At 46.9% G+C, this 25,524-nt stretch overlaps 1 protein-coding gene across 3 annotated transcripts; it reads right to left on the bottom strand.

Moving 5' to 3' along the window:
• Positions 1–25,524, bottom strand: AMER1 (APC membrane recruitment protein 1). Of its 3 annotated transcripts, none has more exons than XM_074278229.1 (2): positions 25,431–25,524; positions 1–8,205 (listed from the first exon to the last, which is right to left on the bottom strand). In XM_074278229.1, exon 2 carries the CDS (start codon positions 8,122–8,124, stop codon positions 5,056–5,058), a length of 3,069 nt encoding a protein of 1,022 aa, XP_074134330.1. In that variant the 5' UTR covers positions 8,125–8,205; positions 25,431–25,524; the 3' UTR covers positions 1–5,055. The 3 variants fall into 3 exon arrangements, with proteins under 3 accessions (XP_074134330.1, XP_074134328.1, XP_074134329.1); XM_074278227.1 differs by lacking the exon at positions 25,431–25,524 and adding an exon at positions 24,647–24,733; XM_074278228.1 differs by lacking the exon at positions 25,431–25,524 and adding an exon at positions 15,303–16,477.

Raw genomic sequence — 25,524 nt, 5'->3', positions numbered from 1 at the left:
TAAAACCCAGAAGTTTATTCGAATCTCCAAAATGAACATTCATTAGGAAAAGTCATAAAGTTTAAAAGATGGAGCAAGAGTAAAAGAAATCAAGCTGGGGAAAGTTCGTTGGGGAGGAGAGGCCCTTAAGCAGAGCACCTAAAGTCAGGGAATTGATTTCAGGAGCCACATTGAAGATGGAGCACTTTAAGCAAGGGGTTGTTTGGAAGAGGGTGGAAGCTTAAGATGATCAAATCTCAGTATCGCAGGCTTCAACCCAACCAACCGAAAAGCCTCAGACAAAGCAGCAGGCTCACTGGGAGCGAACGCCAGTGACTGGGGTAGGGATAAAGGGCCCGGGCAGCAGACTCCATTTCAGTTTCCTTTCTTTCTCCCCAATATACACTTGCATTCCTTCAGCGCTTCCCAATCAACTTCCCTCCCATCCCCAGGGCGAAACAGGGAAAATCTGAGCACTAAAGATAAGAACTTTCGTTCTGGTGAACTCTCCCTCTCCCCACCCCATAATTAAGCTGGAGCTGGAAGGGAGGGGGGAGGGACCAAGGGAAACGGAAAATGCAAGCAGGTGTTGACTGGTGCCCAAATCTTGTTCCCATGTGGGCAGTGGGGTAAGAACCAGCACCAAAAATCAGGGTGGATCTCCAGGAGATTTTTTCAGAGCCAACTCCCAGAAAAGGAGAAGGAAGCATGCCCTTTTGATGGAGAGAGCAGATATGTGATCCAGAAAAGCCATCTTAAGGCCCAAAGCCTAACCCTAACCCTAACCCTCTGAGAATGGCAGAAAAACAACAACAACAAAAATGTCAACACATGTTTTAGGAATTCACCAAGTAAGTGTGTCCTGGGCATTCTAGCTCATAAGGCTAAGGCTATAGGGGCATGGAGGTCAGAAAATTTCCTGGACTACAAGTACTAACTACTACTACTACTACTACTACTACTACTACTACTACTACTACTACTATACACACACACACACACACACACACACACACACACACACACACACACCCCACATAACAATTGAAAGTCAGAAATGAAAAAACAAAATATCTACGCCAAATTAGACCGCCACCCCTCTTCAGGTACCACATAGCCCTTGTGCCTGGACATTCTCTGTTGGAATCATAGGGATCAGCATGCTATATTGGGGACAGGGGCTAAGGGGATACAATACTAGTCACAGAATCAGGAGCCAGGTAAGACTTAAAGGTCAATTCTACTCTATCTGGATCATTTCACAGACTGGGAAAGAGAAGCCCAGGGAAAGCAAAGTGGGGATTGAAGGCAATTGAAACACCCTCTTTGTACAAGCACAAATAGTATCTGTTGACTTTCTCTTTAAATTGTAAACAGTAATGCTTAAAAATAAAATACATAAAGAAAAGAACTGTCGATAAACATTTTCCATGAATATAAAATGCAAACAATATAAAAATAGATAAAATTGGCCTTTTATATATATTAAAAGCAATTAAATGTAACGTACCCCTGGATAAGGTGAAGTGAGCACCCTCCAAGCCCTTTCTTCCCTCCCCCCATTCCAAAACACTTGTGCGTTTTAGAGACCCCTGTTCATTGGAGGCTGTAGGCTTTCTACTTGATTTGAGGTGTAGATGTGGGCAGACTGGCCACTTTGCCCAGCTCCTGGAAAAGAGCCAAGAAGGTCATTTTCCATAGGGCAAAAGATGGCTGGCTAAGATGTCCTCCAGGTTTGGGCAATAGGGGTGGGAAAACTCCAAGTGGTTGCTAAGGCAGGATGCCTTATACAGACTGGAAAGGGAAGCAGAGCCATAATGAAAGAGCTGAAAGGATGCTTAGGGATCATTTAACCTAACTTGCTATTTTACAGAAAAGGAAAACTGAGGCCCAGAGAGAGAAAGGAACTTGCCCAACTAACTATTAAGTACCAGAGTGGAAATTCAAACGCAGGTCTTCTGATTCTAAATGCAATGCTTTGGACTAAATGGACCTGAAGTACCTGGAGGGTACCTGGGGCAGGAAGTCTAGCTGGACGTTCAGAAATGGATTTGGGAAATCCAGCAAAGAAAATATGACCTTCCTTCACTTTTCTGGGCAAGCACTTTCTATTACAATGTCTTCCTCCTTCCCCCAGTCAAAGCTTGAGGCAGTGTGAAAAGATTTGTATTTGGGGCTCTGCAACGTGGGCAAGTCACTGTATGACCTCAGTTTCCTCATTTAGAAAACGAGGGTAGACTAGATTAGCAAGAGGGCCCTTTCTGTAACTAAATTCTATGGTCTCAAATCTCAGGATTAATCATTTGTCACAGCAACAGCAGCCTGGAATTGACCTCTCCAGTTGTCCTGTGGCCCCTACTTTACCAACTGTGATCTACTTGAACAGGGCTCTTAGGGGATTCATTTCTCAGACCTGGGCCGGCCCAAGGTACCATCTCCTCTTCTGCCCTTTTTAGCACGGACCATTTGGATGAAGAGGGAGCCTCTAAGAACTCAAATGTGTCTGTCAAGGACAACGAGCAGCCACAGATCCTAAAGGAGGTTGTGCTGAGCAAGTGCATTTAACGTAACTGCTTGTTTTGGCTTCCATTCAATCACGTAGTCCAAAGGTGGGCTTTATGCTCGTTCCTGCATATGATTCTTCCTGTTTCCAGTCTCATCTCAGGCCCAAGCAAAGAAAAGAGGTCTCAGCTGGAGTCCCAATTGTCTTTAAGGATAGCACCGACTCATCCCAAGGGACTGGCACTGTATGTTGGGTTCCCGGCTCTTTCTCTGTTGGCAATCCTCCAAAGGACTTACCGCCCAGTTCCTCTCTTCTTTTCCCGTGCTGGCTGGTTGCCCTTCATTGGCATGGGCTGAGGAGCCTGAGGTAGCTCAGTTCAAATGGGCAGACAGCAACTTCGGCTGCCCTGGAGGAAAACCCAGGGCTAGAGTGGGCTGAGACTGGTGACTTCCTGCCAGACATATTTCAGCTCCCACCTCCCGGGACAGCATTGGCTGGAGGCCAGGGAAGAGGAATGTGGGCACATTTTTCTGGAATGCAACGCCCCATAACAGAGGTGGGGCCTTCACTAAGAAGAAGGAAAGGCCCTGCCAGCATAAACCATCAGCTAGCATTAGTTCCAGTAAGGGGGCAGCTTGTTGTCATCTAAAGGCATGATCCTTCAACTGGTCAAATCCATCCAAGAACACCCAAACGGCAAAAGGGAAGTGACCCAGATCCCTGACCAATGACTACTTCCAAGCCCTATGACGCGGGCTATGGCAGGCCCAGGCCCTTTGGAATCCTGCAACAACTGTTCAGGCACCATTCTCCAAATAGAAAGCTCTGGTTACTTTATCCTTCCACATCCAAGGAGGGGGAGGGGGAAATAAGTCAGAATTTGGGTCATTACATACCCAGAAGACTAATATCTTGCATGCAATTCAAAAGAAACTCAAGCAGAATTACTCAGAGCCCTATTCCCACGAATAATGAGAGGCTCGGCATGGGGTTTCAGAGAATCACAAACAGAGCAGGAAAGGGCCTTAGAAACCACCAATCCAACCCCCTCGTTTTACAGATGAGGAACTTGAGACCGAGAGGGGAAGTGACTTGCCCAGAGTCACAAAGCTAAGTTAAATGGCAGACAGGCTTCAAAATCAGAACCTCTGACTTCAAATCCTGCTTTTCCCTCACTGCAGCACCAAGAAAACTCCCTCATGGGCTTGTGCCAGGGAGCTCCCGCCATCGCTTATAACCCAGTTAAATGTTAAAAAAAATGATCAAGAACAAGAGGGGAGGGCAAATTGATTGGTTTGAAAAGTGGAACTATCATGCAGTTCTTGGTGCAGCAGCATGGAAGAAACTGGGGCCGGGGAGGGGGAAGGGGAGGGGAAGAGACACATGGTCTTTGGTGATGCTAAGGCCAAATGAATTGGCAAAAAAAAAAAAAGCTCTCCTGACATGAAGAAGCCAGAGATGCTTTTGGTAGCCAATCCAAGGGCAGAGTTTGGTGCCATCCAGCTAGATAACCACAGGTCCTCACAGGGCATGATTTTTGCTTCTGACCAGAGTGAGGCTTGCAGGACAGCATACCAGGGAGCTGGATTCAAGGGACCACACCTCCCACCTCTCATGGGACCGCACCTCCCACCTCTCATGGGGCCTTCTTTAACGAGGCCTGGACAAATCTTCACTTCTCCTCCCTCCACTCTCCTAAAAATCCAAACTGAACTGAACCACCCTATGACAATAATATGACAACAGAGCAACCGCCGAAAAACACCTCAAAGTCCAGCAAAGTCTAATTTAGGCTGTCTCACAATCCCACACTCTAATTGGAAGAATACGTTCTTTGTGATGAGATTATGAAAAGTTTCTTCTGAGGAAAACAGGAGAAAATGTTGAGAGTAACTTGGCTAGACCCCAACATTTAGCTTATCTATGGGTGATGCCTGCAAGAGACTCATTTCCTGTTTTCATCTTGAAGAGTCCAATCCCCCCACCAGGGAATGGGGATTTTGTCCACTCCAAAGTCACTCCAAAGCCCGGATTACAAGGTGGACCCCCTTGTACTTAGGGGAATGATACTTAGAAACCCGCCTCCTACCCTCAAAGGACATTGGGTTCAGTTATCAGTGGGGATATTCTCACCCTTGAGCCAAAGGTGGCAAATATGCTGAATCAGGGGGAGAATTGCACCATAATTTCCCGTTGACGATAAACCACGCCAAATAGATAGATGAGTGTTGGGGGAAGGAGAGGGGCTGGTCCCTTGCTGGTAATCAGTGCTGTGGCATGTTCAAAGAAAGCAACATCACTGACTTGGTAGGCATTGTGGGTATGAAGGCATGGCAGCCACAACCCTGAATGGATCTTAAAAAACGCAAAAAATGACAAAGAAAAAGATAGGTGTGCATCTGTTTTCTGATGGGGATATCTATTCCATATGATACAGCCAAGGACGGAGGAAAGAACTTTTACAACTCAAAATAGCTTTCATGGGGCAAAATACTTTTTGAGTTCAACAGCAAGCACCACTTATGTTCTGGGCCTAGCACTAGAGGCTTAGGCCCCAGCAGCTGCAGCAGGTGCTATTTGGTTGTGCTCACATTCATGGCACTGGATGGGTTACTGGGAGGAAAAGGAACACCGTGGCTGCCCCTTCCTTTGAGCTGGTTAGTAGTGGTACCCTTAGAGTGTGAGGGGTACCATTTGGGGCATTCTTCCCAGCCCTGAGGAGAGAGGGGTACCCCTTGGATGATGTCTACAGATTTGCATTTGGCTGAAAGACCAGAGGAGAAGCCTCTGGTAGGCCCTTTGGATTCTAGGGGCATCATGAATGCCTGTTTCTTGGCCTCAGCCTGGGTATAATGTGCTTGAGGATTCCAGAATGGGCCCCCCTCCAAGTCCAGGTGAGAAGGACGGATGGCCTGCTGCTGGGCTTGGGACCCTGGATTCCAGGAGTCCCTTGGCGCTAGCCCCTGGAGGGAGCCATAGCAGGCTGGGGACCCAAATGGGGTTCTAGCCACATCTGACTGCTGCCAGTTATGGTCAGGCCCTGTTGATGGGGAACAGTGGGTCCAGGCTGGCCAGTCATATGCTTCTGGGGGCTCTAGGCAGGAGCCAAAAGGGCTTTCCCACTCCCACCTTCCCTCCCCAGACTCTGCCAGCTTTGCAGATTCCATGTAAGTCGGGGCTAGCTGAGAGCCAGTCAATTCCAGTTCCAGGGTCTCTGTGTCCAGGGAGCGGCTCCTCCTGTTGAGGGTCACAGGAGGTGGCAGGGGGGGAGGGCTCAGGCCAGGCAGACCCAGATGCCTGGGGAGGCTGCCCACTCCCCAGGGGAAGCCTCGGAAAGAGCTGAAAAAGAAGCGATCATCCAAGTCATCCAAGGCCTCCTTGGGAATGTAGCCTACATCAAAGTCCTCATCATTGGTATGGAACTCAGGGGGGCCCTCACACTCCCCTTCTCCTTCTCGCTCCACATCAGCAATGTCAAAGGTCACCATGGGCGGAAGCACTGGGAGATTCTGGGCGAAAGAAGAATCAGAATCAGAGCTGCCGGAAAGACTGGAGAACAGGGTCCCATTACTCGTGAACTCCACCAGGGCCTGGGAGAAGCTCATGGCGGGATCTTCTTCCCGCTGCTCTGGATCTACTTCTGGGCTTTCCACTGGCAAGTAGGTATGATAGGTCCTATCTGGGGATCTGCTTTCAAAGCCAGTCTCCTCTGGACCTGACTCAAATACTCGGTCACCTGGGCAGAGCTGAAGCAGGCAGCTGCCTTGGTCTTTCCACTCATAACATTCTTCTGGAGGTGAGAAATCCCTCCACACCGGGGCAATGGGTGAGACTGAGCTGAGGTTCCGGCTGGCAAGGAGTGGCCCTCCTGGACCCTTCCTCAAAGGGCCTGGGAGCCTCTTGTGATGCTCTTCATTGGGCTTTTCCTGTTGGGGATAGGGATCTTGGGGCTCCTGTCTCTTCCTCCGGAGCTCCCAGTAAAGCAGCTGCCTTTGAATGGCCACCAACCTTTCCTCCTCTGTCTCCATAGTGCCCAGAAATGGGTCCAGCTCTTTGTTGGGGGGAAAATGTTCAAAAGACAAGAAATTGCCAAAAAGTTCGTGACCAGGGCCTGGAGGATCAAACAGGCCTTCATCCCCTGGTGGGGAGTCTGTGAGGCTGTCACAAGGCTCAAAGAACTCATAGAGGGCATCCCCGCTGTAGCTGTCCCGTGGCAATCGATCTTTCTTTGTAGGGCCCAGGCCATCACCACAATCATCTTCTGGTCCTGGGGTGTTTGAATCATAGTAACCTTCATCGCTATTAGGGGCAGACTCCTGCTGATCACTCTGGGGAGTCAGGAGCTCTGCAGGCTCAGGATTAGCATATGGCTGAGCCCCCTCAAATAGGTAGCAGCTGTGGGGAACCAACTCTCTGGTGAGGCAATAGATGGTGGTCTCTTCCTGTGCTGAGTCAGCCCTCTCAGACAAATGTCTCATGGTTTCTTCTTCCTCCTCTTCCTCTTCCTCATCCTCCTCTTCCATTTCCTCAGGCATGGCCATCTCTTCACCACCTCCTTGGTAGGTAACTAAGCAGGAGCTCCGCTTGGCAGACTCTCGCCCAGGTCCTCGCTCTGCAGAGACAACACTCTCACTGATACTGTCTACATCCTGCTCTGCAATGATGTCTCCACAGCCTGTCAGGGAATCAAAACTTTTTAGGGATGTGACATCCCCAAATAGGAGATTCAGTTGGTCCCCAGAGAGGCTTAAGGGTGTCTCTCCCTCGTCTTCATCTCCCCTCACCTCTAGGCCAGAGGAATCCCCTGGCCCACTAGGTTCAGGATTAGTTTCAAGTGGCAGAGGCACAGAGCTGGAGGCAGCCAAGAGTTGCTCTGGGTTCTCCTGGAACATCTCCGTGGCAACCAGGGGAAGAGGGTCTAGTTCTGGGCCTTGGAGTTCAATGGTTTTAGCTTTTGTTGGCAGGAGAGGTAAGCACTTATCCTTGGTGATGGGCTGAGGGGCTGAGCTTGGAGGCTCCCCAGACCCTTCTTTGGGTGGCCCCAGTCCCTCTTTGTCTGCAAAACTCTGCACAGGCTCGAGGGCCTTGGACTTACGGTGGCGGCGAATACTACTGAATAATCCCTTCAATCCTTTCTTGGGCCGGGGTGCAGCTGCAGGCCTCTCTGGTCTGGGCTTCTCGGGCCCTCTGGGTAGAGATTTCTTGAGGCCAGTTTCTGTCTCTAGGGCTCCATGGGAGTTCAGAGAGCTAGGGAGCAGGTGGGGGGACATAGCTAGGGGTGAGTTGTGGTTAGCTCCTTTGACAGATAGTGGGTCTGATTCCTGGCAGGCCTCTTGTAGGCCATCATGGGTCTTACTCTTGCTCAGACCCCTCTTTGCAGCTCCTTTCCCTGGTCCTTTGCTTCGGCCACCCCCCAAAAAGCTGGGAAGAGTACAGATGCTTCTTTTGGCACCAAAAAGCTTCAGTGCTGTCTTCTTGAATTTGCCTGGCCCTGCTAGGGGCAGCTCAGAACCAGGGCCTTCGAGCTCAGATGCTTGCCCAAGAGCTCTGCTCTCTGCTCCTTTGCCTTGCTGCTCCCTACCAGCTGCTTTTCCCTTAGTCTTGGTGAGCTCCTCGGAGTGGGCATCCTTGTATGTTTCCATGGTGACAGGGACCAATGAGGTGTGAAACAGGGACCTTGCAACTGGGCCCGGGCCGCTGATTAGGACATCTCATGGAGGGCTCTGGAACAGGCAAGAGATAGAGAGACAGCAGTGAGAAAATGTCCAGGCTCTGTGGTCTCAGCTTGATCAGAGTTAAACACAATGTTAGGGAAAACCTTAATTTACTCTACACTTTCTTCCTTCTTGTCTCTCCCTTTCTAGGCCCCAAAGCAGTGAAATTCTACACCGAGCCACAAGCAGCTGCACCTCCTACACTCCCACCGCAATCTTCCTCCCCTCCCTTCCATCAAGGCCATCCCTGTGGCCTGACTGGCTGCTGGAGTAATTACTGAAGGGCACAGCATCTGGAAAAACCAGAGTCATGTCTTTATTAGGCTCAAACAGGGCAATTGTTCTCCGAGTTTTGTCAAGTCAACCTCCATAGTATATCCTCCATCTGCCTTTTTCTCCATTCTCATAGCCAACACCCTAGTTCAGGCCCCCATCACCTTTCACCTGGACTATTGTAATAACTTCCTCCTGGCTAACTGCTGTTTCCTCTCCAATCCACCCTCTGCCAAAGTGACTTTCCTGAAGTGCAGGCCTGACCTCCTCACCTTCTTCTCAAGCACTGCCTCTTACACAAGGCCTTTTCAGAATCCTCCCAGGTGTTAGCGAGTCTCTCCCTAGTCCCCCCAATTACTTCAATGTGTGTTTTGTATCTATTTATCAACACAATCTTTTTTTCCCCCTGATACAACGTAAGTTCCAAGGACAGGGGTTTTTGCATTTTTGTATTTGTATCTCTAGCACTCAATACTGCACTGGGCACACAGAAGGTGCTTAATAAATGCTAGTTCACTGACTGGTTTCAGGTTAGCCTATGTGCCGGCTCTTCTGGTTGGGAGGGAGAGAATTAGAGAGGTGGTTCAGTGGACGGAGCACTGAGCTTGGAATCAGAAAGAGCAGAATTTAGATTAAGCCTCCACTACTTTTTAGCTGTGTGACTCTGAGCAAGTCACTTAAGCCCTGCCTGCATACAACTGGGGCAGGAAATGGCAAGCCACTCCAGTCTCTTTGCCAAGAAAAGCCCATAGAGGCACAGACAGTTTGGTCCATGGGTTCATGAACAGTTCATCTCAACTGAACAAAACCCAAAAAGCTTTTGCCTCTTTTGTGAAGCCTTCCCAGATTTGGTCTGGGCTGGGTTTAACATCTCATCTTAAATGGAATCATCTTCACCCTAGATTTCCTGAGCTGTGATGACCATGGATTGTGAAATAAAAATTTTGGAACAAAGAATTAGAAAGAAAATAAACATCTTGGAACATAACATGGTAAACTTTAGACAAGTAATGGACTTTCTGAAAATCAGACTAGACCAAATAGAAATCAATGACTCCATGAAGTCATAAGAAATATTAAGGCTCATGGTAGAAAATGCTATCCACATCCAGAGAAAGAATTATGGAATCTGAATGCAGATTGAAACATACTATTTTCACTGTTTTTTTTTAATTTTTTGTGGCTTTCCCTTTTTGTTTTCCTTCTTCTTTTACAACGTGACTAATGTGGAAATGTTTAGATGATTGCACATGTATAACCTATGACTGCTTGCTGTTTGTTGGAGTGAGAGGGAGAGAAATCTGAAACTCAAAATCTTATTGAAAATGAATGTTTTAAACTATCTTTACATATAATCAGAAAAAATAAAATACTATTTTTAAAAATGTCAAGAATATATTAAGGTAAAAAAAATCAAAATACTGAAAAAATGTAAGATATATATTATAAATGACTAACTAGAAAACAGGTCAAAGTGCGAGATCTAAAAATTGTTGGAATCGTGAAAGACATGATTAAAAAAAGATCCCTGGATCCTTTATTTCAAGAAATCATAAATGAAAACCATCCAGATTTATTTGAACTACAGGGCAAAGTAAAGAAAGTATTCATCTATTAATTACTTCCTGAAAAAAAATTCTCAACAGGAAAAATACTAGGAATGTCATAGCGAAAATCCAAAGCTTCTTATGGCAAAGAAGTACTTTAAATAGCTAGAAAGAAAGTGTTTCCTTATCCAGGAATTATGGTAATGACACACAAGACTTGAAAGCTTATACTATAAATGAGAGGAGATAGGCAAAAGATGTAGCCTTATGCACAAGAATACTTTTATCTTGCAAAGTGAGTATAATCCTGGGGGGGAGGGTGGAGAGGGAAAAGTAGACTTTTATCAGAATTATGGACTTTCAAGCATCTCTGATTAAAAGACCAGAGCTGAAGAGAACTTTGAAATGCCAACATAAGGATCAAGAGAGGACTAGACATAACAATTTATTTGAAACACTGGAATTAGGTGTATGATGTTGCAATGCTAATGGATCTCTCTCCAGAACCTCTTCAAAGGATATTAAAGAGACCAAATGGGAAAAGCAGAAAATTAGGGAATATATTGGTTCTGTCCTGAGGAATTTAAGAGGGCAATGTAGAGGGAAGGTAAAGGGAGTACACCAGTATGAGGAGAAAGAAAGGGGTAGAATTGAACTATTTCTCATCATTGGAGTATACAAGAAATACACAAACATAGAAGAGAGAATGCATCAAAACCTCACTATTATCTGAAACGACTAAAGAAGGGTTGAACACATATACAAGTTTGGTAAGAAATAAACAAAACTCAACAGGTAACAAGACAGATGGCAAGGGAGCAACTAATACCAAATACCAATACAGAGAATAACAACAAGCAAAACAAATGTCTTGATCCCAAAGGGAGGGAAAATTAAAAAGAAAGAAAGGAAAAAAAAAAGAACTAGAATCTAAGGAGGGGTACCCATCACTTGGGAAAAGGCTGAATCAATCATGGTATGTAAACAGAATACAATGCCACCACAAGAAATGAGGACAGGGGCAGCTAGGTGACGCAGTGGATAGAGCACCAGCCTTGAATTCAGGAGGACCCGAGTTCAAATCTGGTGGTATCAGACACTTAACACTTCCTAGCTGTGTGACCCTGGGCAAGTCACTTAACCCCAGCCTCAGAAAAAGAAATGAGGACAGATTATTTCAGGGAGTCCTGGGGAAGTATAAAGTTAAATGGGAAAACCAGGACAATATTTATACAATGCTAACATAATTGAAAAGATAAACTGTTGTGATATGGGCGCCCCCTGCCAGTGGCTGTTGGAGGTCTAACTCAGACCTGTAGAACGGATCTCTTCATGTGAGAGGACGATGATGATACAAGGAGATTGAGAGGCAGTTGCATTCTCTGACCTCTCTCCTCTTCCCTCTTGCCTCCAATTTATTTCATTCCCAATCCACAAGGCTGCTTTGCAACTCCTTCAAGTGTTATGATTCACAGTCATGGAGACTCTCAGAGAATTGACCTGCCCCTTCACCTACTCGTGGTCCTTAACAGTAAACAATTTTGAGTCAAGATCTCTGATGAATGCAGTGATAAACCATGTTTCTAGAAGATTTATGATGAAGCATGATATTCACTCCCTGACACAGAGGTGACAAATTCAAGGTGTAGAAGTAAACCTGTGGACACAGTCACTGTGACTGCTTTGTTTGGCTCTGCTTATGGCTACAAGGGTAGTTTTTTCCTTGTCCTTTTTTTTTTTTTTAATTGTAGGGTAGAGAATAGAGAGCCATTGTAAAACTTTTCAAAGCACAGAGATTCAAGGTGATCGAATAGAGAGGCAAGACAGCTCTGAAAGTAACAGGTTTAATTTTTAAATATATATATATATATATATTTTTATATTTGTGGCAGCCCTTTTCATAGTGACTAGAAACTGGAAATTGAATGGCTGCCCATCAACTGGAGAATAGCTGAGTAAATTGTGGTATATGAAGGTTATGGAATATTACTGTTCTGTAAGAAACAATCAGCAGGATGATTTCAGAAAGGCCTGGAGAGACTGACATGAAGTGATGCTGAGTGAAATGAGCAGGACCAGGAGATCATTGTACACTTCAACAACAATACTATATGAGGATCAATTGTGATGGATGTGGCTCTCTTCAACAATGAGATGAACCAAATCAGTTCCAATTGATCAGTGATGAACAGAACCAGCTACATCCATCGAAAAACACTTGGAAATGAGTGTGGACCACAACATAGCATTTACACTCTTTCTGTTATTGTTTGCTTGTTGTTTTTTCTTCTCAGGTTATTTTTACCTTCTTTCTAAATCTGATTTTTCTTGTGCAACAAGATAACTGTATAAATATGTATACATATATTGTATTTAATTTGTACTTTAACATATTTAACATATATGGGACTACCTGCCATCTGGGGAGGGGGAAGGAAGAAAAAAGTAGGAACAGAAATTTTTGCAAGGGTCAATGTTGAAAAATTACCCATGCATATGTTTTGTCAATAAAAAACTATAATATATATATCTATCTTTATATATATCTATATATCTATATCTATATCTATCTATCTATCTATCTATCTATCTATCTATCTATCTATCTATCTACATATTAAAAGCTAGAGGTATGGAAAAGAAATTTACAGTTTCATATACAATCCTTTTTTGGTGTTTTCCTTAGTATGTGGAAATGCTTGTCTAGGAACTGTTTATTAAAGTCAAAAATTTTAAATTACAAACAATTTGATGATACAAAACTAAAGAGTTTTTGTATAAACAAATCCACTACAGCTAAAATTAGAAGGGAAAATGACAAATGGGGGAAGAAATCTTTGCAAAAAGTTTATTTGATAAAAAGTCTCATAGCTAAGATACACACAGAGACATATATATGGGACTGCTTCAAATTTATAAGCCTAAGATATTCCCCAAGAGATAAATGATCAAAGGCTATGAACCAGCAATTTTCAAAGGAACTTATCTGAACCATCAACAAATGAAAAATGTTCCAAATCACTAATAATTAGAGAAATGAAAATGAAAGCAACTTTGAGGTTCTACCTCACATCCACCAGATGTGCAAAGGTAACAAAAAGGGTAAATGACAAATACTGGAGGAGCTGTGAGAAAGATGTCTATTTAGTACACTGTTGGTGGAGAAGTGAATTGGTCCAACCACTTTGGAAAATTAATTTGGAACTATGCCCAGAAAGTTACCTTCTGTGCCTGGCCTTTGGCCCAGAAATACCATTGCTAGGCAAATTCTTTAAAGAGATCAAAAAGGAAAAGAATCTATATGTACAAAAATGTTTTTAGTAGTTCTTTTCATGGTCACCAAAAACTGAAAACTAAGGGGCTCTCCTAGTCGCAATGGCTAGACAAATTATGTTACATGGATGTAGCATTAATGTAAAAATGGACAACTTCGGAGGAAGACCTCTAAGAACTCGATGCAGGGTGATTTGAGGAAAATAATGTAAATATTACAATATTACAGAGAAAAACTTATCAATTAAAATTATTTAAAGTGTCTATCTTCCATCTAAGCTCTGAGGAAAGGGTAGCATGGGTCTCCACATACATAAATATTGGCTACCTCTGGAATGGTATCCTGAGGTGGTGTTGTTCAAGTGGTAATTTATACCTTCCCCCAACCTGCAGACTAACTCACACTATTCTGAGACCCTTAACTATGAGAAAATCACCCTACCACTTCCTTCCCATTCCAACTCCAAACAATCTGGAGCCATCCAAGGATTACAAGGGAAGTAGAGGAGGAGAACTGACCACTTCCTGCATTTCTGGGGCTAGATTCTTTCAATGGGCTATACATCCAAGCAACACTTTTCCCTTGAGGACTCCTTTGCTGTCCTAGATCTCTAGGGACAGTGTAAACCCAGAAATCTGAGGGAGGGGAAGGCTGAACTGCTCCAAGAGGGAGACAAAGTCTTGCTCCTAGTGACCATAGGCCAGTTGCCAAGGTGATAAGATTCCCACATTTAACTATGAACAGACTTTTCAGAGGGAGAGGGGAATTAGATCTGTGGCTTGTAAAATCCCTTCATTTCAGAAACATCGGGTTTGAGTACTTAAGTACCATAAAGCATTAGATCTGGAATCAAACCTCAAGTTTGAATCCTGGCTTCATAATATTTCTAGTCCCTGGGTCTTCTTTGTAAAATGAAGGACTCAGTGGTCTTTCCCACACTAGATCTAATTTCAGGGTTCATGAGATCCTAGTTTAGGGAAAGGCCTTCCTCAAAGTCACCCAGCAAGTTAGAAGAATTAGGATTCATACCCACTTTTCACTCTAAGGCTGTTGGCTTAGTTATACTGGCCAAGGGAACCCCAACCACATTCATCAACATAATCAAAGCTTCCATGGACAGTACACTAGATTGTTTTGCATAACTTCACATGCTTCTCCTCAATGGGGGGGGGGGCGGGGAAGGAAGGGGAAGAAGAAGGGAAGTAGGGAGGAGAGACTATGGAACTCAAAAGTTTTAAAAACAAATGTTAAAAAATTGTTTTACACGAAACTGGGAAAAATGAAATTCTAAATAAAAGTCAAGCAATATGATAGCTTGTTGTCCTTTCCCACCTCGAAGAAGTGTTCTGCTCTGTCACTTGCTGGAAGGAGGGATTTGGCTGTGCAGGCCTTACTTGTGGCAAATCAGGCAGATCAGGACAGCCTTGCCTCTCCCAAATGGGAGACAGGCACAAGCATGCTGACTGGCATTTGGTTCAAAGAAAAAGCACTCAAACCAATTTTTTTGGAGAGAGGAAGAGGAACACCATCTCTGGCCCTGGAGAAAGTCCAGGTTCTAGTCCAACTGCTGGGATAGAAACAAGCCTAATTGCTATTAGGAGGCTGGCAAGAGGAAAGGAGAACTAGAGTTAGCTGTAGGGCAGGGCTTCATTCATTTCTTTTTCCCCAACCTCACCACCCAAAACAGGGCTCGGCTCTACCATTTGCTAGGAGGAGGGCTTTGGCTGCATGTACTTGCAAGAGAATCAGGTAGACACAGTGGGAGTGGGGCCAATAAATTCTACTGTTGCTTGACTTGCTTTAACATTTTGCCGGTTATAGTTGTCAAAATTGAGACTCTGGGTTGCATATATCTAAACAGACCTGGTATTTCATAAGCCACTCCAGGGGTGAGCCACCACCCTGCTGAGGCGGATATACAAAGAGACAAAGATTGAAAAAAATGAGTTAGGAGGGGAAAGGGTTGCAATCTATACCAGCAGCGTGCCTATCGAGATGCGCTCCAGACCTACCAAAGCAAATGTACTTCACGTGGGTCTCTGCATACAATGGGCTCATACACTTGGAGACAATCTGGACGGAGCCTTTTTCAGGCCTAAAGTCATCCATGACCTTCTTCACTCCAAGAGTCTGAAAAATGCAAAGGCCATATTGATGGGTTCTCCACGTGTACACTCAAGAGGGCCGAAAGACCAAAGTTTCTTATAGTAGGGGGACACTAGCATAGTTACTGTGGCAGATTAGTCAAAGCTTTGAAGAGGCCCAGATGCTAATCCAAAAAACAGTTTACCAACTTTACGGTAGGAGCAGGCAGCTAGTCGTCTCAGTGGATAGAGTGCCTCAGTTTCCTCATCTGTAAATGGGACAATAACAGCACTTACCTCCTGGAATTCTTGGATCAAGTGACATAACTTATATAAAGTGCTTTGCCAACTTTAAAGTGCTCTCTAAATCCTAGAGAATATCAATAATAAACCAGATGGCCTTTGAGCCAGAGGGGGAAATGGGGGAAACTGTGGCACTGTAGAGTGTTGGACTTTGAGTCAGATGGCCTGGGTTCAAATTCTACTCTTAGACTGGATAATCTTGAGCAAGGTTAACTGCCTTAATTTTCTCATCTGTAAAATTAGGGAGTTAGACTAGAGTTGTTAACTAGTAACAATGCCAGCTGGTGTTTAAATGGTGCTATCAGGTTTGCCAAGCATTTAACAGGCTGTCTCATGTGATCCTTACAAACTTCGAAGGTAGTTCCTATGATTATTCCCATTTTACAGATGAGCAAAAACAGATAAGGTGAAGTGACTTGTCCAGGGTCACATAGCTAGCAGGTGTCAGAGGTCAGATTTAAATTTGAATTTTGCTGACTGTAGGGAAGCAGGGGCCACAAGGGAGATGGGGAGGGGGAAAAGCTGGCTGGGGTCCACAAAGAGAAAGAAGGAGGGAGGGAAGAAGGAAGGAAGGAAAGAAGGAAAGGAAGGAGGAAGGAAGGAAGGAAAGAGGGAAAAGACCGAAGGAGGAAGGAAAAAGGAAAGGAAGAAAGGGAGAGAAGAAGGAAGGAAGGAATGGAGGGAGGAAGGGAGGGAGGAGGCCAAAGCCTCTCCTTCACCCACCCTGAGCTGGCTTTGTGCTGGCTGGGCACAGCCCCCAGTGCACTAGCACATCCTATCTTGGCAGTGATCCCAGCTGTGGATTTCCTGTACATCCCAGAATTCTGTATTTTCCAGCTGAAAAGGCCCTCAGAAAAGGTGTAGCCCAATCCTTTCATTTTGCAGAGGAGGAAACGAAATCCATAGAGGGAGGTGTCCTGCCCAGGATTGGGGGGGGGGGGGCACAATGTAGGCAGCAGAGCCAGGATGTGGCCAGAACAGATTGGAGTCCTTTCTATCCTTTGGCACTCAGCTTTGGAACCTGCTGTGAGAGCCCCTGGCTCACCTCAGAGGGATTTTGGGCAGGCCTGAGGCTGTGTACATATAGTTTCCACAGAACCAGAATCACCAAAGCCGGGCACTTTCCTCCCTGATCATCTCACTCATCCACCTTCAGACAAGCTTGGTCTCAAACCATCTCTTTGGCAGTGTTCCTCGGTCACTTGCCTCAGTGCTGAACGGCACCTTCAGCCAATTTTTTTCTCCAATCTTCTCTAAATCCACCCTGCTATGGTTTCTGAGGAGATGGTGGACAGTCTACCAGTTACCACCATTCTTTTACCAATTCTACAGATGCCTGACAAGCTTGGCTAAATCTGGCCTCAGCTCATTTCCAAAGAAAAATCTCTAACCCAGTTTGCAACCTTAGTTTGACACAGAAGCAAGAGGCAACCTTGGGCCTGGAAGTCAGGCTGGGCTAATCCTGGCCCTGTCCTGACTTGCTGTTTGGGTCTGGGCAAAACACCAAATGTCTGTTTCTCTTGGTGTCAAAATAGGTTCCTGGACTGACTTTACTTACCAGGAGTTTCACTGCAGTATTACTGGGCCTCTAGGGAGTGCAGGACCAGACAACCAGGTGATAGTTACTTTCAGGGTCAAAGTGGTCCCTGGTGAGCTAGTCCACGCCCTTCCTTCTAAAGATGCAGAATCTTGAGGCCCACAGATGAAAAGGGACAGCTAATAATTGGCAGAAGCAGAATGGGCTCATGGGTCTGTGGCTTAACTTCTCAGGAAATATCAAAGGCAGATATCTCATCCTACTGGGTATCGGCACTGAAGTCCAGGTGGATGCCACATCCCTGGGCTTTGGGGAGGTGCTCACATCTGAAATCCAATGTTCAGTGGCACGTGAGCAGCTGTGTACACAGACCATATGCATGAGGCTTTTTATTTTCAAGAATGCTTTCCACCAATGTCATCTGCAGGCAGGACAGGCTAGGGTTACTGTTCCCATTTGAAAGATGGGGTAACCCAAGGCTGGGGAGTAGAAGGGATTTGCCTTACTTTTTTTAAAAAAATAAACTTTATTGTTTTGTTTTATTTTGCAATATACCTAATACAGAAATGTGTTTGGCATAACTTCACATGTACTATTCCCCCCCCCCCCCCGGCTGGGGTTAAGTGACTTGCCCAGGGTCACACAGCTAGGAAGTGTTAAGTGTCCTGGATCAAATTTGAACTCGGGTCCTCCTGAATTCAGGGCTGGTGCTCTCTCCACTGTGCCACCTAGCTGCCCCCGTTCACATGTACTATTGAATTCAATGTGTTTATCTTCTTGAGGAGTGAGGAGGACTGGAGGAAGAGAGAGAATCAGAATTTTTAAAAATGCTTGTTAAACTAAACTGGGGAAATATTTAATAAAATAACAATAATTTTTCAAAAAGAATTTAAAAGAAGAAGAAGGGCTTTGCTTCAGGTCACCTGGAGGACCAGGAGCTTGGCTGAGAAAGCCAGAAACGGTCCTAAAAATAGCCTCTATCACCAGTAGCTTTAGGGGCATCTCCAATTGACCTTCTTATGGGCATCTCAAAGCCAACCTCTCCCAAGAGAATTCTCTCTACCCCCTAATCCTTGTCCCCACTTTCCTCTTTCAGCCTTCCACCTCAAGTCCTTTGACAGACCTTTCCTCATCTTCCTAGTTTTTGATGGCCTCCCCATTCCCCATCTTTCTTTATTTGTCTGTGTGCATGTGGCAGCTCCCAGTGAGGACCGTGATTGTCTCTGTTGTTATCTTTGCATCGCTTGAGTCCAGCACAGTGCCCAGAACATAGCAGGTGCTTAATAAGTGCTTACTGAACAAAGGAATGGATCCAGGAAGCCTATGGTTGCCACTGGAAACAAGTTGGTGCCTCCCTGGCATTTTGGTTCCTGCCTATGTGTTTGTACTTTAAGTATGAATGGCCTTGACATTGGTGATCTGGCATGAGCCTTCCCCCTCCCCGGGGCAGACTCTATCAGTTCAGTTGCCCCTCACTTTTGGGTGAGGGTGAGCTGGGTTGGACCTCAGCTTGGTTTATTCCCACTCTCCTTCTACTCTCCTGAGGCAGTGGGGCCACTTCCCTCTACAGCAAGAAGAAGCTATACCTGGAGCTTGGCTTGGCCAATGCCTTTCTTTAACATAAGGGGAAACTGAGGGTCAGACAGAGAAGCCTCTTTCCCAGAGTCAGCAACACAGCTAATAAGCAACAGCAACACCTTTGAAGTCCTGGTGTGCCTGTGGCTAGGCCAGCTGCTTTCCCTCTGTCTCCTAGGCTATAAAGACCACCTACAAGCAACCCACAGGAGGGGTCCTCAAGCAGGACATCCCTCTCCTGCCCACCCTGCTGGCTGTCAGATGGATTCTGTTGAAAACTGTCTTTGCATCTGTTAGGAAAAATAAAATACTATTTAGAAAAGAAAGATGGATTTTTCAGTATAGAAAGACTGCCTCAAGACAAGTGGGATGGGCTGAGGCAACTAATGGCTAGAAGCAGAGGGAGACGCTGTCCCATCTTCACCCATATACTTTCACCTATGCAGCCACATATGTCCATACATACCTCTCATACACTTACATACAGCTCCTCACTCCCCACAAAATGTAGCCATACAATACATCATCATCCAAACATACATACGGCCTCCACATCCACACCCCCTACATATACAGCCCCCCCACCATCTCCCATCAATATCTACCCGCCATTCGTAACACCCACCCACTTACACACCCACCAACTTTTCCTGCAGTGGGATAGAGCACTGGGTCTGAAGTCAAGAAGAACAAATCCTCTAAATCCTCCTTAGACATTCATTAGCTGTATGATCTTGGGCAAGTCACTTCATTCTGTTTGTCTCACTTTCCTCATCTGTAAAATGAGCTGGAGATGAAAATGGCCAAACATCTAATACCTTTGCAAAGAAAACCTCAAATGGGGATCATAAAGAGTTGGACATAATTGAATGACACCACCACCTTTCCTCACTTACATGCATGCACACGTGCGCGTGCACACACACACACACACACATGCACACACACACGCACACGCATGCACACACACACACGCACGCACACACACACACACACACACACACACACACACACACACACACAGTTACCCCCAAAGCCAACCCTGAAGAGAAAAGGGACTGAAGATCTTAGCACATGGCCACTGCAGACCTGAGGGAGTCCCCGGCCATAGAAATCGACCTTCTCTTGTTAAGTGGATTCTTCCTTCTTCACCAACAGTCAAAACAAGTCATTTTGTCATTTTTCTAACTTCCCCATATCACAGGGAGGCATTTTTTTCCTGACTATCACGTTGTTTCCTCAGACCTGCTTCAAGACATATTCACCATATAACCTTCCTTCTTTGGATTTCAGAATTCTTCCTCCATAAAAATAAAGGAGTGACATTAAGATGACCTTTGAGATCTCTGCCCATTCTGAAGCTTATGCCCCTCCAAGTGAAAAAATTGCAGCCCTCAGGGGCATTTCCTGAACCCTGCTCTGGAAACAGAGGATTGTCAGCTGAGAAGCTTTCCATCTTCATTAAAAAAGAACCTCAAATACTTTGCAGCTTCTCTTTTAGCATTCTGCTTCCTTCTCTCTCCAGCCTAAAGATCTTATTTCTCCCTACTAGAAATTCCTTTATTCCTAACTCACCGATCAGAAAAATAAGACATTCAAGTACAGATGAAAAGTTTTGAGATTCTGAGTTGAACAATTCTGGCTGTGGCTGGCTCTGCCATTTGGTGGCTGTGTGACTGTGGGCAAACTGCTTGTGTTCTCTGGGCCTGTGACATGTTCTAAAAAAAGAGTGGCTGAGACTAAATGATCTGTGGAGCTGAAAGGATAGCTAGAGCTAGACCAGACCCTTGGGTTCTAGAGGCCGACACAACCCCTTCATTGTTCAGGTGGAGGTTTGACACATGAGTTGCCCAAGGTGCAGAGGCCAGTCCTTGACCCCAAACCCAGGGTTCTTGCCCTCTCTGTCTCATCACCAAGTAAGAAGGCTTCCATAGTCCTTTCCCAGCTCTAAAAAGGGCCATCTCAAAAAATAAATAAACAAAATTTTAAAAGTCCATTTCTATGACTTTCTCTGGAGCAACGTAGTGAACAGTTTGTCTCCATCTGCCCTAAAGAACAAATTCATTTTTAAACCATAGGACAAGGGACTGACTGTAAGAAGTTTTCCAAAGAAGCTACCAGAAGGAAACCAAACTGTCCATAGGAAGTCTGCCAGGTAATCCGTGTCACTTCCCTGCTTTTCAAGGTCACGTTAAGGCAGAAGGGCCTTTTGTGAGAGTGCCTAGGCCAAAGTCCTCATTTAAATAAACTGAGGCTCAGAGAGAACCCCTGATCCAATGCCACCAATAAAATAGCTTGTTCTTTCTTAGACATTGCTACACAATTCTTGCAGAAGAAGGTGGGAGTTTGTATCCAAATACTTTCTTATCCCCCTCCCTCATCAACTGAGGATGCTTGGGGCTAACTGTCTAGTAAAAAAGGGGGCAAATCCAAAGACTGTGGGGGGGAGGCAGGTCACTCAATGATGACACTTAGGATAGTTTAGTTTTCTCAAGAAGTCCCAGGAGTTGTAATTTGGCTCCCCTCCCCCACTTTGATTGGTCCAAAGTTCCCCAACTTTGGTGATAAAAGAAAGCCCTTATTGGAGATAAGTCCAGACTCCCACTTGGGTGAAGAAGCTCTCAGGTACGAGGGAGAGACATAAACTAGCAACGATTTGAAAGAAGAGCATTTTCCTGGAGGCCTCAAATTCTGTCCACTGTGATGTGTCTGGGAGACAACATCTGTCTAACTCAGCACAGCTGTACTGCTCAGTCAGCATTTTAGTGACCTTCTAAACAAGACAGGGGAGCTTATTAAAAAGGGCCCTGGTTCAAGGTCAGAACATACTAGCTGTGTGACTTGACGCAGAGGGCCTCCTGCCTGAGCCTAAGGAAACTGGCTTATTGAATAGCACAAGAATACTCAAGCTACCTATCTCAGGGAGCCATTGGGAGGGTCCTAACTGTCCACTTAGTTTTTCATCTTGGAAGGCCCAAAGGAGATACTCAATTCAGTTTTTGATTGAGTACCTGTTATGGACAGCATGGTGCCTAATACACCCTGTGACTGGAATGCTACATGGGACACAGAGGGATTTAGGATTCTAGCTTCCTAGCTCTAAAGCCTGAACTTAATAGGTCGTGTCGTCTAACCCCTTGATTTTACTGGGGGCACAGGGAAAGGAAGAGGCCTGTCCAAGACTACACAAACAGAAAACCATCATCCTCTGCCCCTTTCCGCTGGATCACACTCGCTAGAAATCAATTAGATGAGCCAAACAGGGTTCAGTAGAACTTACACACCCAAAGGAGAGCAACGATCTAACAGTCTTCCCATGGATGGTAGCCTCCAATCCAGCCTCTTGTACAGCTGAATCATCGTCTTCCCCTCCGCAATCTGCAGGGATTCCTTGATGTCCGATTCTGGCATTACCAGCCTCCACCATCTGCAGTCAGCCGCTCCATTGGACTGGTGTGCTATCACAGGTGACCATATACTCTGCTCTCCGAAGTAGGCACTTCTCATTATTCCCCACTTAAGTCCTCCTCTGCTATTCCAAGCTCAACCCCAAGGCCAGCTTCCTTAAGAAGCCTTCTTTATCTAGCGTATTGGTAATGCCATTGCCCCTTAGACCTCACAGGGCATTCTGTTCTGTTTCCTACTAATGCACTTGGAATGGAATATGAAAAAGTCCCTATCTGGACCTGTGCTGTAACCACCTGTTTACAATGTCACCTCCTAGACTGCAGGAATCCTATCTCTGCCATACTTCGTATACACCGTACACAAGAGTTGCTTAATCCGAGAATTTCTGTCAGGTAGCAAGGAGTTGCTGAGGACTGTGGGTCCCTGCTCTAGGCTGTAGTCTTTTCTTTTCTCTCAACGGTATTTTAATTTTCCAAACATGCATATAGTTTTCAACATTCATTTTTTCTCCCTCCCCCTATCCCTTACCTCTCCCTCTCCAAGACAGCAAGCAATAAGATAGATGTAAGTTAAATATTGTAGGCTTCAGTGTTCTGGGCCTGGAAGACACTACAGTCTGCTATGATGGTTGCAGAATACACTGAACCAATGAGTATCACTCCTGATCCAAGAGGAGTGAATGCCATTCCCATCATCACTTGGTGTCTCAAGGCTCCAGGGCACTTGAGTGTGAAGCCAACTTCTAGCTCAGTTCGCCGAGCATTATTTTCCCTCTTCTGTCCGTAGCATGTACCTGGGCTATCCACCTCCAAAAGCTTTCTGTGAAGCTGCTCCTAGATCAAGCCCTGGCCAGTATCCACCAAGAACAAAGGGGTACTCAAACTTCTGTCCCATTGGGCCTTGCATCCAGAGTGAGGTCTACTGCACACCTCCCTGAAACTTGGAGGCAAAAAAAGGGCAGCCTCCTCAGCCCCTCCCCTCTCTTCCCTTCTCAAGGCCAGCTCTCCTATTTCAATGGCAGTTATATACAGGCCGCAGTGTGGTACGAAGAAAAGAGGGCGGGACTACTGGCGTCTGAGACAATAGGTTCGGACCCCAACTCTGCAATTTACTCCACTCAGTGACCTTGGATGAGTCCTGTTCTCAGTCCTCCCATCTTTAAAACAAGAATAGGTGACTTCTAAGGAATCCTCTAGCTCCGACATTCTGTGCTACTACAAAAAGCGGGATGCTCCGACAGATGTGCCTTATCCCAAGCCAAGCTAAATCTCTCTGGAAGGGGGAACCTCAATTAACTGAAGACTCCTGCAGGAATTGAGGTGAGAAAGAGGCAGACAGTTGACTCAGAAAAAGGAGGCTGAAGGAAAAGTCCAGGGAATCTCAATAGGGGAGCCAATAGGCATGTGTACTGCGGGATATCTGCACTACATTTAGAAAACTCGGCTCTTTTCCCTTTCTGTAGAGAAGGGATCCCTTTCTCTCTCCCTCTCACTTACCTTCTTTCCCTCCCCCACTTCCCCCTTGATTTGTACCTGAGGGTCAAACAGCAATTTAAGGAGCATCCTGCCTGGACACTCCCCTTCCCATCCTACCCCCTCACTGCCCCCCCCCCTCCGCTCGAGGGGTGCTTTCAATCAACTCGAGAAGGGGGCAGGGAGCCGTATATGCCAGGGATTAGGGAAGGGTGTGGTGGAGGCCAGAGAAGCCTCATCAGCTTCTCTAGCAAGTCACTAAGCTGCAGGACGGTATTCACAAAAGGTTCAGTGGCCAGGAGAGCCTCAGGGGCCCTGCTCTAGTTCCAGAGCCCTTGGCTTGGGGGGGCGGGGAAGGGTGCACCTGTCCCTCTGGGCATCTGGGCTCCCAAGCCCTTCCCAGAGTGCACCCCCTCAGACTTGGAGAATCTGGCCATGGAACAGCAGCCTTTTTACTGAGTGTGTGCATAGACTTCTATCTCAGAGGTCTGTGCCTCTCTCACAGTGCCCGTGCCGGCAGAACGTCGGTCCTTCCACAGTCTGGGGAGGGGGGGAAATCCTCCGAGCAAATCAGTGACTGTCTACTTAGCCGTCGCGCACGCGCGCGCGCACCCGCGCACGCTCCTATCCATCTATGCCGAGTAGTGCATGTGTCTCTGGGTTCCTTCATGTCAGCATGTGTGCCCCCTGCCTCGGGTCACAGTGGGTGTGTCCCTGAGGGTATGTGCTCCTGTGGGTGGGCGTACACGCGTGCGTATGTGCATGCATGTACGTGTGCATGCTTGTGTGTGCGCGCGTGTCCCGGGCCTCCAGGCTCTCCGTGGCCAAGCAAAAGAGGGAAGGTGGGTGTGCCTCCCTTTCCCGGAATGCTCCCTTCTTCCGCGGCAGCCCCGTGGGGTCCAGATCTCCCCACACCTCTATCCCCGCCCCCAGGTGCGGCCAAGCCTCCCCGCTGCCTTCCCAAGAAACCTACTTACCGGGCCGCAGACACCGCCTCCCCGCCCGGGCATTGTCTCCCGCGCCGCCGCCGCCGAAGCTCCCGTCACCTCCGGCACTGGCCCCCGCCCCGCCCCTCCCCTCCCGTCTCCTCTCCTCTCCTCCCCCAGCGGCTCCGGCCAGCTTCCCCGCCCCCAGCTCCCAGCGCTCTGAGCTGCGCTCCGCTCCGCGGCGCCACAGTCGCTGGGAGGGACCTCTCTCCTCCCCCCCCCCCCGCCCCGTTTCCTCCCCTCCCTTTCCGTCTACTCCCCTCTTCTCCCTCCCCTCGTCTAGCGTCTTCTCCCCTCCCCTCCTAACGACCGGCGGGCGCCGGGACCAATGGGCTCTGCAGCTAGACGAACCCTCCCCTCGCCCCCGCCCCCCCCCCCCCCCGGCCTGTCCTCTATTAGCCTGCGTGTGTGTCTCTTTAAATGCAAATCAGCAGGAGTTGGGGGGGGTGGGGGGAACCAAAGCTGACTAGTTGGCTCCCCTTCCCCCCTGTACCCTGACCTGCCCCTCCAACTGCCGGACTTGCGGCCCTCTGGTAGCGCCCCTCACTTTTTCGTTTCTTCCCTGTTCCCTTCCCGGCCCCTGGCCGCCAATTTGGCCCAAGCCGGCCACTCGATCGTTCGGCGGAGTGCTGTGTGTCCGGCGCCTGTCGGTCGCTGGGCGGGCACCCGCCTTGGCCTCGGTTCTTTCCCTAAACCCTGCAGCCAGCTCCCCCTCTTCGGGCCCAGGTCCCTGCACGGGTCCCCTCCCCTCCCCCGCCAGTCTGCCTCCCAGGACCTGGATTTGACTACGTCGGGACGAGAGGGTGCCCCCGGGGTCCCGAGTCCCCCAGCTTTCCATTCGAAGGCCAGTTCCTGTTCTCCCTCCTCTC

This window comes from Sminthopsis crassicaudata, chromosome X, assembly GCF_048593235.1.
Source record: "Sminthopsis crassicaudata isolate SCR6 chromosome X, ASM4859323v1, whole genome shotgun sequence".
Classification (NCBI taxonomy): Eukaryota; Metazoa; Chordata; class Mammalia; order Dasyuromorphia; family Dasyuridae; genus Sminthopsis; species Sminthopsis crassicaudata.
The sequence above is the reverse complement of the archived record's forward strand: the minus strand, read 5'-3'. Positions and strand labels throughout refer to the sequence as shown.